The 13872-nt window shown below is 40.4% G+C and overlaps 1 protein-coding gene across 2 annotated transcripts; it reads left to right on the forward strand.

Moving 5' to 3' along the window:
• Window positions 1-452: 452 nt before the first annotated feature.
• On the forward strand, window positions 453-12755 carry LOC145912466 (cold shock domain-containing protein E1-like). 2 transcript variants are annotated; one of them, XM_082999937.1, is made up of 27 exons: window positions 453-662; window positions 774-845; window positions 1043-1130; window positions 1202-1317; window positions 1508-1605; window positions 1800-1901; window positions 2090-2351; window positions 2583-2872; window positions 3562-3662; window positions 4029-4155; window positions 4647-4733; window positions 5236-5370; window positions 5654-5851; window positions 6091-6198; window positions 6449-6615; window positions 6960-7088; window positions 7323-7494; window positions 7863-8085; window positions 8246-8315; window positions 8553-8706; window positions 8965-9172; window positions 9428-9601; window positions 9793-9884; window positions 10057-10152; window positions 10368-10512; window positions 10813-10964; window positions 11406-12755. In XM_082999937.1, the coding sequence occupies exons 3-27, from the start codon at window positions 1123-1125 to the stop codon at window positions 11487-11489; spliced, it is 3498 nt and encodes a 1165-aa protein (XP_082856063.1). In that variant the 5' UTR covers window positions 453-662; window positions 774-845; window positions 1043-1122; the 3' UTR covers window positions 11490-12755. The 2 variants fall into 2 exon arrangements, with proteins under 2 accessions (XP_082856063.1, XP_082856065.1); XM_082999939.1 differs by having other exon boundaries at window positions 6963-7088.
• Window positions 12756-13872: the final 1117 nt, after the last annotated feature.

Here is a 13872-nt window from a genome sequence, read left to right on the forward strand (position 1 = left end):
TTTATGCTAATAACCCAATCATTAACAGAAGGTATTCGGAGGCACATCTCCCTTGTTTTAAATGACCAATAATAATACAAATATTTTTAAACAAACCTTTTTTTACACCCCTTAGTTGCCATTAAACATATGAATACGCATGCGGTGGTCATTATTTCCAGAAAGCTAAGTTATCCAGATATATATTTTTCAAAAAGATCACTCGTATACTGCCTATTGAAATTAGGTTCATTTTTTCCCTATCGTCACAAGAAAACAATGCGTTTTGTTTTACAACAGTACAATCGATTATTTCACAACAACCGAATTGTTTTTCAAATTCGCTTTGTAAACAACGGGTTGGTTTGTGACTACAGTTCCGAGTGGTCAATTTTATGCTTCTTTGCGCTTGAAATATTTATTGTTCCCTGCGGAAGAAAAAGGTTCTCTTCGTTGGAACGAAGTTCTGCATTTCACGCCGGCGATTCTCAATTCACTGTACAGTCGTCTCGTCGCAAGTAACTTTAACTTCAAGCTGCTGTTTTGAAGCCAACATTTTGTTCTGTATTTGTAGTATTTTGATTGCAATAACCAGTACACGCCGCAAAACCATATACTACAATCCGACTCCGACATATATTGTATGAAAGCCGTTTTTGTTCCAGAAAATAGTTTATTTTCAGGTAAGTCGGGTTTCGTCTTTTGTTTTAGGCACTTTTGTTTTTAAAGTGTGGTTAAATAACATCGTTTGGTTACTTTTACAAGATGCTACAAGTAAAAGATTTGTTTTACAGCACATGTTCGCAAGTATTCGTCATTAAAAACGTTGCTGCCAGTCAATTTCTAAGAATGCACCAATAAGTACCGTAAGTTTGACTGTTACTGTGCAAACGAATGTGTTTTGATTTTATTTCAGTTTTGTTACAATAAGCTAAAGTGAAATACGCTTTATTTTGAAAAATACCCATCTTACCGTTATAGAGTTTTCCTAAATGCAGGGTGTACATTTTTGGTGTTTTTAAGTTGATTTGTTTGATTTTACACCACTTTTGTTATTTTACAGTACTGCCTTGAAACCACCATCACCTTTTTATCGCACCTGTTGCTTTTGTAGTGCTTTTATTTGTTTGTTTTACTTGCACAATGAAAAGGTAAACTTCACTTTGTGTTTTGCTCGTACTTTAAGCTACAGTTCAACATTAATGCAAAATTGGCACTCCAGGTCACCATACGCTTGGTCACCAAATAGCGTTACACCAAACAACATGCCAGTAAGCACATCACTAAGCAACTTACTTGATGCACAGCCGTTTAGACCTCAATCGTCCCTATTTCACAGTAAGTAAAACAACATTTTCTGCACGGATGAGACCTTATAGTTCGAAACAGTGGCCATCTGTATGCAGCTCAAAAAAGAGCTTTTCCTTCCTTTGACTGTATAATAGTGTTTTTTTTATAATAGTATTTAACTAGGATAACGTAAGTATTTACCTCTCTTTATTACAACCATATTCTCATTTATGCTTAGATTCCAACCATGTAAATCTCTCTGAGCAACAAAAAGTGCTGGTCTCAGGAGGAATAGCCGCTCTTCAACAGCACCAGCAAGAAGCAAAAGAAAGACAGGTTAGGGCCTGAAGTTGCAACGAGATCTTGTATATATTTTTTTACAAACTTTTTATTGTTCGACTAATAATTGTATTTTTGTCTTATTGATGTAATTTCTCAAACCGAACTTTGAACCCTCTTTTGTGTTGAATCCAAAAACTTTTTTATTTATATTGCACTAATAATTTGATGAACGTTTTCCTGTCTATCAGATGATTAACCGCCGTTCACTTACACGAACAGTCAGCTGTGGAGTTTTTCCTCAAAATGGCAGTATTCGTCCATCAGCTTTGAACCAACACCGAGCATTGCAGGTACCCATTTTCACACAAGGTCACATCAATATTTTATGGTGTAGCAAATGGAGAGCACTGATGTGTAATGTTTAAATGGTTAAATGCCCACTCTAAGTAAATCAATTGTCAAATGTTAAGTAATGTGGCACATCAGAGAAATGTTTTATTCTGGCATATGCCTTTCACAAGCTATCCCAATACTTTAGAGATCCACCAGCTTTGACTCCAACCCTATTCTCAATTTCCCTCCATATTCCAATCCTGTCAATATTTCTGGCTCGTCATCACCCAATGCTGTGTCCCCTGCCTCTACACCGGGCCTTAACAATGGATACAGAAGCCGCGAGACTGGAGTAATTGAGAAGCTTCTCGTTTCATATGGTTTCATTAAGTGTGCGGATAGAGAAGGAAGATTGTTTTTTCACTACAGTCAGTACCACGGCGAAGCACAACATCTGCATATTAATGGTAAATTATCAAAACGCAAGCAATTTATCGTTAAACAATAGTATTGCACTACTATTGCTGTCATACATGTTGCAATTTACAATAGATCTTCTGGCAATAAATTAACGGTATTATACAATAATTTCTGAAATGTTTTGTCTAGCATGCAATGGAACTTCATTGTGGTTTAACACTGCAATTCAAACGTAATACCATTAAACAGTAAATCAAAACTTTCACCAAACATTTCAGATGAGGTTGAATTTGAAGTATCAATGGACACACGGACAGGCAAGCCGGTTGCAGTCCAAGTAGTACAACTGCAAAAAGGAACTGTGGTATTTGAAGTCTTAAGTGAAGAAAGAATCCTCGGTGAAGTGACCAATCCAGCCCCTCCCCTCTCTCTCGTGCCTGGACAGGCCTCATTTAACGTAGTTCCAGGCGGCACCACAGTTGTGGCTGGGCACGGGTACAAACCAAGTGAAAAAGGGGAACCAATTGTCTCACGAAAGCTGGGCAGTCTCTCTTATGAACGGATGGGAGTAAGTAGAGAAAATGATCCTAATTATTTAAGGATTAAACTGTATATGTGCACTATGCAGTATGGTACTTTGCATATACCTTAGAAAATGGCTAATTTCAAAAATTTATCCACTGTTCTGTGCCAATTTTTTTTGTATCTTAAACTAGTGGAAAATTTTACCAAAAATTATGTACGTATGAGCTCATTGTGGTGGGACACATTGTCAAGTCATACAACCTTTGTTAACCGCATATCAAATCAATTTAATCTCATGCACCATTTCCGGACAAACAGCATTTAAATAAAATAAATGTTTTTGTGCTTCCAAACAGGAAATGGACTCCACCAATTGTTGTTAAGCAAACCATGGCCTTTTGGTAAAACGCAATTACCTGTTCATAATCATTTTTCTTGCCCATCCCACATGCCTTGTCCCTTGACTGTTATTAGGCAACAATGCGCAACATTGGCTGAATCATCAAATACTTAATGGAGCAAATGCCTTGAAAAGATTCAATCGTATCTGTCATGGCCAATAAAACGTGTATATGTGGACCAAATTAGGGCAGTCTGTAACAGGGTGCTGCAGGCCATTTTTCTGGAAAATATTTCTTGTCCCTTTTCCGTTCCACAACTTATGTGATAACACAAAGTGGCATTCAAATTCAGTGAACTGCTTGGGGTTTTACAAAAAGTTTTGTTTTCCAGGAGTACTTTTTCCTTCATTATTCAGCAAATGACCTGACCAACCCCAATCTCATTCTACAACCAGGGGATAAAGTTTCCTTCAACATTGCCACAGATAAAAGGTTACAATTTACATTGCCATGAGTTCGTAAACAATAATGTTGCATACAATTTTTCTTAAGTCTTTTATGTGTCAAAGTGGTAACCTATAAATTGTTATCCTAATGTTTGTATTACCTTAATTTAAACAAGGTATGCAAATCTTGTCAGTTTGTACCATGAACAAGGGTTATGTAAAGCACAATGTTTGGGGTAAGTACAGGTTTTAACCAAAATGATACCATCGGTGCCACCTCAATTCGTAAACGTTGTTTTCCAAGTGATTCTCACGCATGGTAATACCTATCCCCTTGTGCAAACTACATGCACCCAGCCAATCGTGACGCCCTTATATTCCCTACGTCACAGTGGCCTTTGTGTCGTCACAGAACGAGTGTGATGCGAGCGAGAAAGATTACTCTTGTGGAGCGAGCACCGCCAAAGCGTTTTACTGGGATAGTCACAGCCATGAAAGACTCCTTTGGATTCATCGAGCGCGCTGATCTCGTCAAAGAGGTAATTGTTACGTCACGATAGTGACCTTTGTTTGATATCTAAATTAAATATTAAATGTGGGATACGCTATACGACTTTAACTCAGGCCAGCAGGCTTGGTTATTTAACAAATCTAGCGATAACTGCTTGCTGTAAACGGTTTCTCAAAGTTACAGCACAGACACATAGCGATTTGGTCATGCCGCAATTGTGGTCAATGGGTCTTGCGTACTCAAATCCGACCACTTCCATTCTGTCGGCATTCAAGCGTTTTGGCGTTGCGAAAAAACGTCTTGTCATGAAGGGGAAAAGTAATACTTGGGCTGGAGGCCGCACCTGAAGTGATAAACTTGGCTGCGTTTCAAGATACCGCTTACCGGCAGTAAAACTAACTTCTAGGACCTGTATTATCTATGTCAACATCCGTATGTACCTTTAGATAGATTGATTGTGACGAAGATTGCGAAACGATAGACACACAAAAAAGTTTTTAAGTATCTGCAAATTTTCAGATCTTCTTCCACTATAGCGAGGTGTCGTCGAACGTTCCAGATCTCCATGTTGGTGATCACGTGGAATTTAGTATTCAGGAGAGAAACGTGAGGATTTATCCATTATATTAATTATTAAAGCATATATATTATAATTTAGGCCAGTTCTTCCCAACCTTTTTCAGTTGGCGACCCACTTTTAATGCAAGTTTTATTGTGCGACCCACAATAAGATATGACCAAACGAATAAAAAACAATTATGATGCAATAATTTCGTGATCTAATAGAAAACTGTAACATATATGCTTCATGACCCACCTGAAATAGCTTCGCGACCCACTGGTTGGGAAGCACTGATTTAGGCGATGGGTAACTTTTAGTACTAATATCACCGCACTGACGACCAATCTTCACATACGTAGTATGATAACAAAAAATATGATAATCCTTTAAGACTCCAGATATACCTCTTCAATCATTAGTACTTAAGAAAACCACATAAGATTACTTCCAATGCGAACGTCGCAAATTACCCGTGTCAAACGACTTTCCCCACAATATGGGGCCTTGTTGTTCGGTTGATGACGTAACAAACGCCCATTGTGACAGAGCAAGGACGTGGCAACCGACATACGTTTGCTTCCGCTTGGATCGGTGCAGTTGGAGCAAATATCCAACGATCTGTTTGTTGGAACCATCGAAAAACCGCTGCCGGCGAAAGCTCCAAACAAAGTGGTGAACGAGGTAAACGCGCACTTTTGTTTGTTCGCCAAATAGGGGAAGACTTATCCCGACCACAGCATCGCGTGATAATTGTGACGTCAGCCACGAAGTTTTAACCTAAAGGAATGGGACGTTCGGTTAAAACAGAAGAGGTTTTGTGGAGAATTGTATGGCTATTTTTTTCACAAAAAGCCAGTCTATATTTGTGGATGGGTGTCCACGGCGACACATTTTCTTTATGACGTCACCAAGATTTGCTTTGTGACGACACCAAGATTGTGATTGACAATCTATAATCTTGCAGTCGACCAACGCCGGAGGTGACGCCACATCGCCAAACAACAAGGAAATCTCAATCAACGGATCGCCGCCTCAACAACCGTCTCTCTCGCTAGCTGGCGTACTTTGCTATGTTAACCCACAAGGCGAAACTTGCAGGATTCGCTTCGGGGAAAAGGACAGAGCAGCAAACTGCCTCCATACATTGAGGCAGGGAGATAAGGTGAATCACGTTTTAATTGGTAGTGCGTCTTGATACATGCGCGTGACATCTTAGGTTCAACATTGTGCGCCTATTTCAGTTTCATATGTGTTTATTCGTTTGCAGTCATAAAGCTGTTTTGGAGCCAGGATTTCGATATTTATTCTTCATAAAATAATTGGTTTCCATGGAAATGTCTGTATTTGTTTATGTTCAAGCAAATGGAATATTTCTATTTGGTTTAATTTTTCTATCTTTAGGTGTCGTTTTTAACTATCACTGACAAACGAAACGGCCAGCAGAGGGCAGCAGGCGTCACACTTCTCTTGGATGAAACTTTGACGAGCAGTAAAGAGAGGCGAGAGCAGGTACAAAAATATGCTTGTTGTATTTTTCTTTGTTGCAACATCGAAAGCATCCACTATAGTTAAACGACTACACGATATGATTACGTATATAGAGTGTATGTTCTGCTCTGCACTGGATAATTTAACGCAACAAGTGAATATCAATCCTTAACAATGACTAGCAACTTTTTTGTAACTAGCAATGGGTCCCAAAGGATCGTATACTTATGGTCGGTTGCGTGGTAAAGATTTTTGAATTCCGTTGCAACAGGGCATTGTAGCTGCTGTCAAAGAGGGTTTCGGTTTCATTAAATGCGTGGAGAGAGATTCCCGGCTCTTCTTCCACTGTTGTGAGCTCCTCGATCCGACTCATCACATCCGGATGTCGGATGAGGTTGAGTTCACTGTGCTTCTAGATCCCGTCGCAGAGAAACAGAGGTTGGTACTTTTGTGTCGTTTTCTTCGTTCTGTCGACAATTGTGATGAGATGACTTAAGGTGATTGCCCTCGAGAAAAGTCACGTGTCAACTTCATGTCTCGCCGTTGAAGATAAATTCTCGAAAGAGCTCTGTAATAAAAATGCCTTTTTCTGTTTACTGATTATTTTTAATTACGGCTTAGTCATCTTTAATTAATTACGGCTTAGTCAGAGTTTAAGTCACGCACAATAATTATACTGTAAATTGCTTTTCAATATGCACACAAAAACTGTTACGCGATAACCGTACCGAACTGCTACGTAGCCAAAAGGTCGTACAATCGTAACCTTCATTGTTCCCAAGCAGAATGCACGCTACCAGGATTCAGATCCTTCCGAAAGGTTCAGTAATTTTCCACACTATCTCCGACACAATTTACTGCGGCATCGTTGAAGCACTACCCGGGGCTTCCCCCAATGTGCCACCAAAGAGGTGAGACCTAATGATAAGTTAGTAGTATGTTTGCATGGTGCGTTATTTTTTGCTATTGTGCATATTTGGACAAAAACATGTGATTACTGTTAGCAACGAAAAAATTAAATCGTTTTTTTTTTATTTCCAGTTCTTGGCAGAGAGAGAAATTGCATTGCAAATTGCTTTACAATTAGCGTTTATTATTTTACAAACCTTTGACCTAAATTTATAAAAGATTTTATTTTAACGCAGCCCCAGTGACTGCTTGTTTAGCCCCGCGCTCGGCCCCAACCCCGGAATAATCGTGTATTCTGTGAACAACAACCCAACGGATGAAGCAAGTGACGGCCTGGCGAGGATTCCATTCGCTACAAAGGATTTTCGAGATTGGATGGACGCGCTATCTCTTAAAATTGGCGATAAGGTTAGTTCATGTTGGAGGTCAATTCGCGAGTTGGTTTTGTACATCGCAAACAGGAATTAACACTTTTATCGTTCTTGTCCAGCACCAAAAAGCGCCTTCCAGCTAAAACATTCACACCCCGTTCCAAAATTCTAATTCTAAGGTTTTTAAGTTTCGGCTTTTTCAAAAATTTCCCAAATTTACTCTCAAGAAAATAACTTGCCATCCTTAATTGTTTTCAGCTTCTTGAAGGATAAAAAAAGCCCATGAATTATTTCGCTCAAAAATTTCAGGTTGGCAACTGTATTCCGATTAGCAATCTTTTGACCTCGCTTTAACGTCAGCGGTGGCAGTTCAAAATATAATCTCACCTTTTGAAACTTTTCCAGGTCGATTTTAAAATCTGCGAGGTGAAAAGAACCAACGCCCAGAACGCGGTCGACCTGCGGTTGTTAGGAAGAAGAAGTGCTCCCGAGGAGCAGGGAAACAAGAGGAGGACATTCTCCAGCTCCTTGTCATCATCCGCTCTCAAACTTGCTCCCTTATTCGAGGAAACGACGAACCATCTAAGCGATTCTTTCGACCAAAGATCTTACACCGTTCACTCTGAAGGTGTTTATTATATACGTTGGTTTAAAGCCACTCATATAAATAGTATTTAATCTATTTCGTTGATAGTAACATTGCTGACTCTGAGAGGGAGCTGTTGGATTTCATATCTATGTGTTATACGTTGTTTTGTGAGCACTAAGTTGACCTTTTTTATTTTCAGCGAATCTTCCACTTTTCCCGTTGGACAACGTTCCTTTGAGGAAACCAGTCTCTCGGCCCGTTACCATCAGGTAAGCAAAACGTTGTAGGTCGGCCAAATTTTGGTCAATTTAATTAACCTAGGTACACAACTTAGCCTATGAGTGGTCCAGGTCAGACGATACAAGTTTGTAATATTAGACAAACGTTTAGTATTACCAATAAAATCCGTGAAAATGATCAAAATTAAGACATATCCAGTAACGTTTGTAGGTATTTACAATGCATCTCAACAGCTATACCAATAAGCCCTAATTATGTATGTACAGGGCACCGGATAGTGCGCCCTCTCCCGACCGAAGTAGAGGTGATAACAGCGAAGCGCTGAATGGTGAGATGGAAAAAGTTAGCGTCAACGATAGCGACGGTGGGAGTAAAACTGAAGAGGAATCGCCCAGAGAAGTGGACATGGACATTTCACAGGTGAAATACTGCTCCTTATATACAGCTGATTTTAACACGAATGACATATTTCACCTTAAATTTATATTTTTGCCCGATTGCGTGGTGCCTTCTTCTTTGTTGTTAATTTTGCTGCAAAGCCTTAGCCTTAGAGAGTGTCGGTGTTTTAACGAACAACTAAATGTTTGCCAGCAACAAATTCTCACAAGTCACAATGATGGGCTTGTTTGTCAACGTAAAGGCGTGTTGTTCCTATTCAACGTTAAATTCGTCACGCAGACAACCCCAGAAGAAAAAAGCGCCGACAATAATAACGGAGTCGACGACGGTCGCCTATTTGGCTGGGTTAGCACTTTGAAGGAGACGTTCGGGTTCATTGAGACGCTTGACCATTCCACGGAAATCTTCTTTCATTACAGCGAAATGCAGTCACCTGTTGACCAATACAAGGTTGCCACCCCAGTTTCTTACACCTGCACCACGAAAGGTAAGTTTTGAGTTGGAATAACATACTTCTCCAAAGGCTTGTATGTATGTGTGTGTGTCAAGATATGGGGTTTAAACCAGTACTGAAGAGTGTGTGATGTTTTTTTATTTCAATTACACGTGCATTTTTACCAACGCGTACTTTGTCAACATACTTTATTTCGTCATAGAACAAACTGTGGTGTCGATATTTTCGCAACCAACCTTTTTATCCTATCTAGCTTAGTATCAATAACTTCCAACAAACCCTTTGCAGAAGAGAAAGCTTACGCCTTGCACGTGATCAAACTGACGGAAAGCGACATTCCAATGCAAGAGGTTGTCGACGCCAAAGCGATTAAAGGCAAAGTGCTGAAACCTCTCAAATCGGTGAATCCGGGACAGAACAGTTACCAAGGATTGATCGAATACAAGGAAACCAACGATAAAGGTAGTGAGTCATTGCTTTCCAGTCCCGTTGGATCTTACCTCTTAAAACACAATGTAAAACCGCAGTAAAACTTTGGTTACAATACAAGTTTATATTTTACCTCGCATGCGTTTCTATGTAGCAAGTATGTTCAGGTTCCAGGTGTAGCATTATAGATAAAACCCCTTTCATTTACTGTTCTTTGTCTGCAGACGAAACCAGCATTAAGACGATCTTGTTCAGTCCCCTGAGTCTCAACGATCGCAGAGACTTCATTCAAATCGGAGACAAAGTTACATTCCAGGTTAGTTCATTGCAATTACTTCACCGACAGAATTTGATCGTTCTTAATGTTAAACTCGTCATCAAACAATTTTATCAGTAGCCCTGAATGTATTACTCCAAGATACGTATCAATAACTAACGAATAAAATAGGTTTTCTCGAAGGAAAAACATAATGTTGACATATACTTAGGTGTGCACTGTGTCTGGCACCAACGTACAGCGAGCAGTCGACGTGAAAGTGAGTCGGGAAACGGTTCGTGCCACCGTGGACAGCGTGAGGGGAGATGTAAGTTTGCAATGGTTGCTGTTTCAAAAAACTTATGGTAAAAATGTAGATTATTATCACTTAATAACCTGGGCAGTTTTATTAAACACCATTACAAAATATGGATATTCTGTCCATATGATACTCTTCAAGCTCGCTGCAGAGACCTATTACATTGGTTAGGTTTGTAAATAATAAACGTACGTTAAACATTAAGGGCGTGTCGTGCATTTCAGTTCGGCTTCATCAACTACGAGGTGAAGGGAAGTGACGGTGGGAGCGGAAAACTGTTCTTCCACATGTCTGAAGTTCGGGACACGATGCAGGCGATCACAGTTGGTGCCACTGTCGAATTCTCGGTCATTTACAATCAACGAAGCGGTAAGTTAACATATCAATATCTCCTATTAGCAATGTGGAAACATTTTTTACAGCTTTCGTAAATATAACGTAGTAGCACACTGCCTCGTCGATTGGTCTACTAAACATGCATGGGAGACGTATGTAGTGGTGTTGTTTGTGGCTATGCTTTGAGCCTTCGGGCATATAAATAAAAAAGGAAATTGATTTCAATGCTCCACGCAGGATCAATGCGAAAGTGCATTCCAAAGTTTGCCATATTATGAAATCACACAAAAGAGCTCGTGGCAGCATCTTAACTAAAACTTATATATTCTGCAGGGAAGTTTTCGGCTTCCCGGGTCAGACTTACCGACGCTCTTCCCAAACAACAGCGACCAGAAAGACTTCGCCTCCGCAGCACTTGCGACACGACGAGCGGCCCAACGGTGTCCGTACTTCGCCAGCCAAGAGGACCCACTGAGAATGCTACGGTAAACAACCTACTGATTGGCTATTGACGCATTATGAACATAATTGGCAAACAGACAGTGCACAGCATGGCTTTTGTATTGAAAAGGATTTTAAAATTAGAAACCAAAGTTCGTTTAATCCGGACGTTCCCAACTTTCTTGAACCGTGTAACGCAATTCATTCCAAACAAAATGTCACCACGACGCACTCGAAAAATGGTGACCTTTTAAACAAATATTTATAGCGTTGGCCGGTCATTTTTAGAGACGCATTCGCTTGCGTGATACGTTAATTCGTATTTTTGATTACAGTGCAACAGTTAAAAGTTCACGCAGTTTATTATTAAAACAAAATTTGTTCCAAGCCTCCACGTAAGCTTGTGACGCCCCAACATTAAAATGACGCACCATGTTGGAACGTCTGTCTCTTATTAAACACCTACGAATATTTTATGCTTGCAGGGTTTTACTATGGCTCGAAGCAACGTCACCAACACTCCGACCACTTCAGGCCAGACCAGTGGAAGTGCTGATGCTCAACAGTGACGTCATGATCAAATTTCCAGGCAAGTTTTAACTGAAAATGCCTTGGAAAATTGCGGAGCAGTGTAACCTTTACGTATTTCACACACTCTTTGAGTTTCTTCAATGCGTTTTCGTTGCAACATGTGTTGCTGGCGTACGCCAAGCTACAGGCGCGTGTCGCATTTACTTGTATGTTGCCTTGCGAACCGTTAAGTTTGACGTTGTTTTTTTTGTTTTCGCCGCCCGAGCAGTTGCTTGTTTTCTTCCCACGCCCCGTGCGCTCGCGGAAGTAAACCCGGATGCAGTTTTCCCAGGTGTATCGTTTGTCTTCGGCAAAAAAAGTTTCACTTGTTGACGGCAACAAACTCACGTTTTGCCTCTTTCCTTTTATTACGTCACCGCCTATGTCCCGTAGCAACGATCGAACGCCGGCGTGTATTGTTACGTCACGCGCCTGTCCTCCACTACACACTACCCCCAGTTTGTCACGTTCGAAACTGTCACGTCTTCGGCTCATGAAATGAATTTGCTTTGAAACTTTCCCATTCCCCACACACTACTTGGAACGCTGGATTTGGTTTTAATTTACCCCAAAGGAAACGCTCACATAATATGATGCTCTTTTAACCTGCGCGCCACCAAGCGTCCGCCGCTAAGCTGTTGTCAAAAGCCTAAACACTGGAAAGTATCACGAAAATCAACGCAATTTCAACTGAAGAATCGCCTTTTGTTTATGCACTGTGTCTAATTTAAACAGCCAACGTGCGCTGTATGTTGTCAAGTTGCCTCTACCGTCCGCCCGTTTCTAATTTGCAAAACCTTTGAGAGCCTATGTTGACGCATCAAAATGAATTTACCTTGTCCGGCTCGTATTTTTACTGTCGCTCTGTACGACCGCCAGCGTGTCTGCGTGTATTTCTGTTCATTTCTGCATGTACGTCTGGCGTCATATATACATGCATACAGTATATGTTGTTGACATTAACCTTTGCGTTCGGTGCTTTACGATTTTTCGCATATATTTTCTAACTTTCCGCGTTCAATACCACTGTTAATGCTTTCCGTTCACGTTGCATACATTTCTGTTGTTCGCTTGTGCATATCTTTTACTACCCCCACTCCTTTGCCGTTGTGTTCCCGCCTAACGCTCCCTATTTTCCGGCCGCATGTGAATAATTTTTCTGATCCCTTTCTTCAGTAACACCGCCAGCAGGCGCGCGAGTGTCGGTCGCTCTTGTTTATGTTTTGACTTCGTTGGTTAAAAAATAAAGGCTGCTTTTGTTTCTCCTCGACAAGGTTTGGCGAGTTAAATGTTTGCATTTGTATTTCGTGCAAAAAAACTACACAGATGAAAAATAACGTTTTTCGTCGAACAACAGCAGGAACAATGGCTGCTCAGAAATGGCGATCAATCATTGACGTATATCCTGTAAGTGGTCGTGTGTAAGACACTGCGAAACTTCCTTTAACAGTATTCAAACGGGAACCGATTTTTTCGAGTCGTTGGAAAAGTTTTTCTCAAAAATACCGGACCCTCGGAAAAACCAACTTCTTATTCAAGTTTTTCCATTTTGTTGCTTAGCAGAGGAAGTAGGAAAACATGTTGTCTTGGGTACAAATGCTGTTGTTTAATATACAATTATTATACATCCACCACTAACCCCTCCATCGACGAAATCTCACACCAACAGTCTGATAAAAAACGACTTGAACTTTTCAAATATATTGTTTATCTTACCATAATAGGTTACTTAACGAGGAATATGAAGGTACCGGTGGCCGAAGCTGCCAACGACTAATGACGCCACAGGAACAATACAGGTTCCCGGATAGCTGTAAGTGAATTGAACAGAGAAAGTCATTAATTGAGTTTGCCGTTTTCGCCTTTGCATGGGGCCAGCTAAATTTATCAGCAGTATCCGGAAATTTTTACGAGGCACCAAAAAGTTGGGCGCCCTTAATGCAAACCGGTAGCACGTCATTCGATGACGTAACGAGCAGGAATATACATGACTAAGGTCTTTCACTCAATAAAATACAACAAACCTATACACATATAAGTACTTCCTGGCAAGTTACGAACCGGAGATGATTGGCCAAGGAATCGAATCGTACGTTGTGACGTCACACACTGTATCATAACAAAACGTTTTCTGTGGTAACTTTTCTAAATTTTCGTAGGAATTCTTGTGAAAACGCTCAATTGTTACGGTTGCCTGTCGGTAATCATACCGCCCTCGGCAAGTTTGATCATTTTTCTCCGCAGACGGCGGCCTTCTCATTTACATAATGTACACATGTGCATATTATTTGTTAACGCCCAAACAAAGTCGTCTCTGTATTCACGTATTTACATAAATTGCTTGGTTTCTGGGTAAGGCGCGGTAATATTCTTGACCGATTC

The sequence above is a fragment of the Ascidia mentula genome, chromosome 8 (assembly GCF_947561715.1).
Source record: "Ascidia mentula chromosome 8, kaAscMent1.1, whole genome shotgun sequence".
Lineage (NCBI taxonomy): Eukaryota > Metazoa > Chordata > Ascidiacea > Phlebobranchia > Ascidiidae > Ascidia > Ascidia mentula.

Excerpts from the sequence above, each read along its gene's own strand:
- LOC145912466 (XM_082999937.1), top strand. Across the intron at positions 4,156-4,646 it reads GCGCTGATCTCGTCAAAGAG|ATCTTCTTCCACTATAGCGA; the intron begins GTAATTGTTACG and ends GCAAATTTTCAG. Across the intron at positions 6,616-6,959 it reads CCCGTCGCAGAGAAACAGAG|CAGAATGCACGCTACCAGGA; the intron begins GTTGGTACTTTT and ends ATTGTTCCCAAG.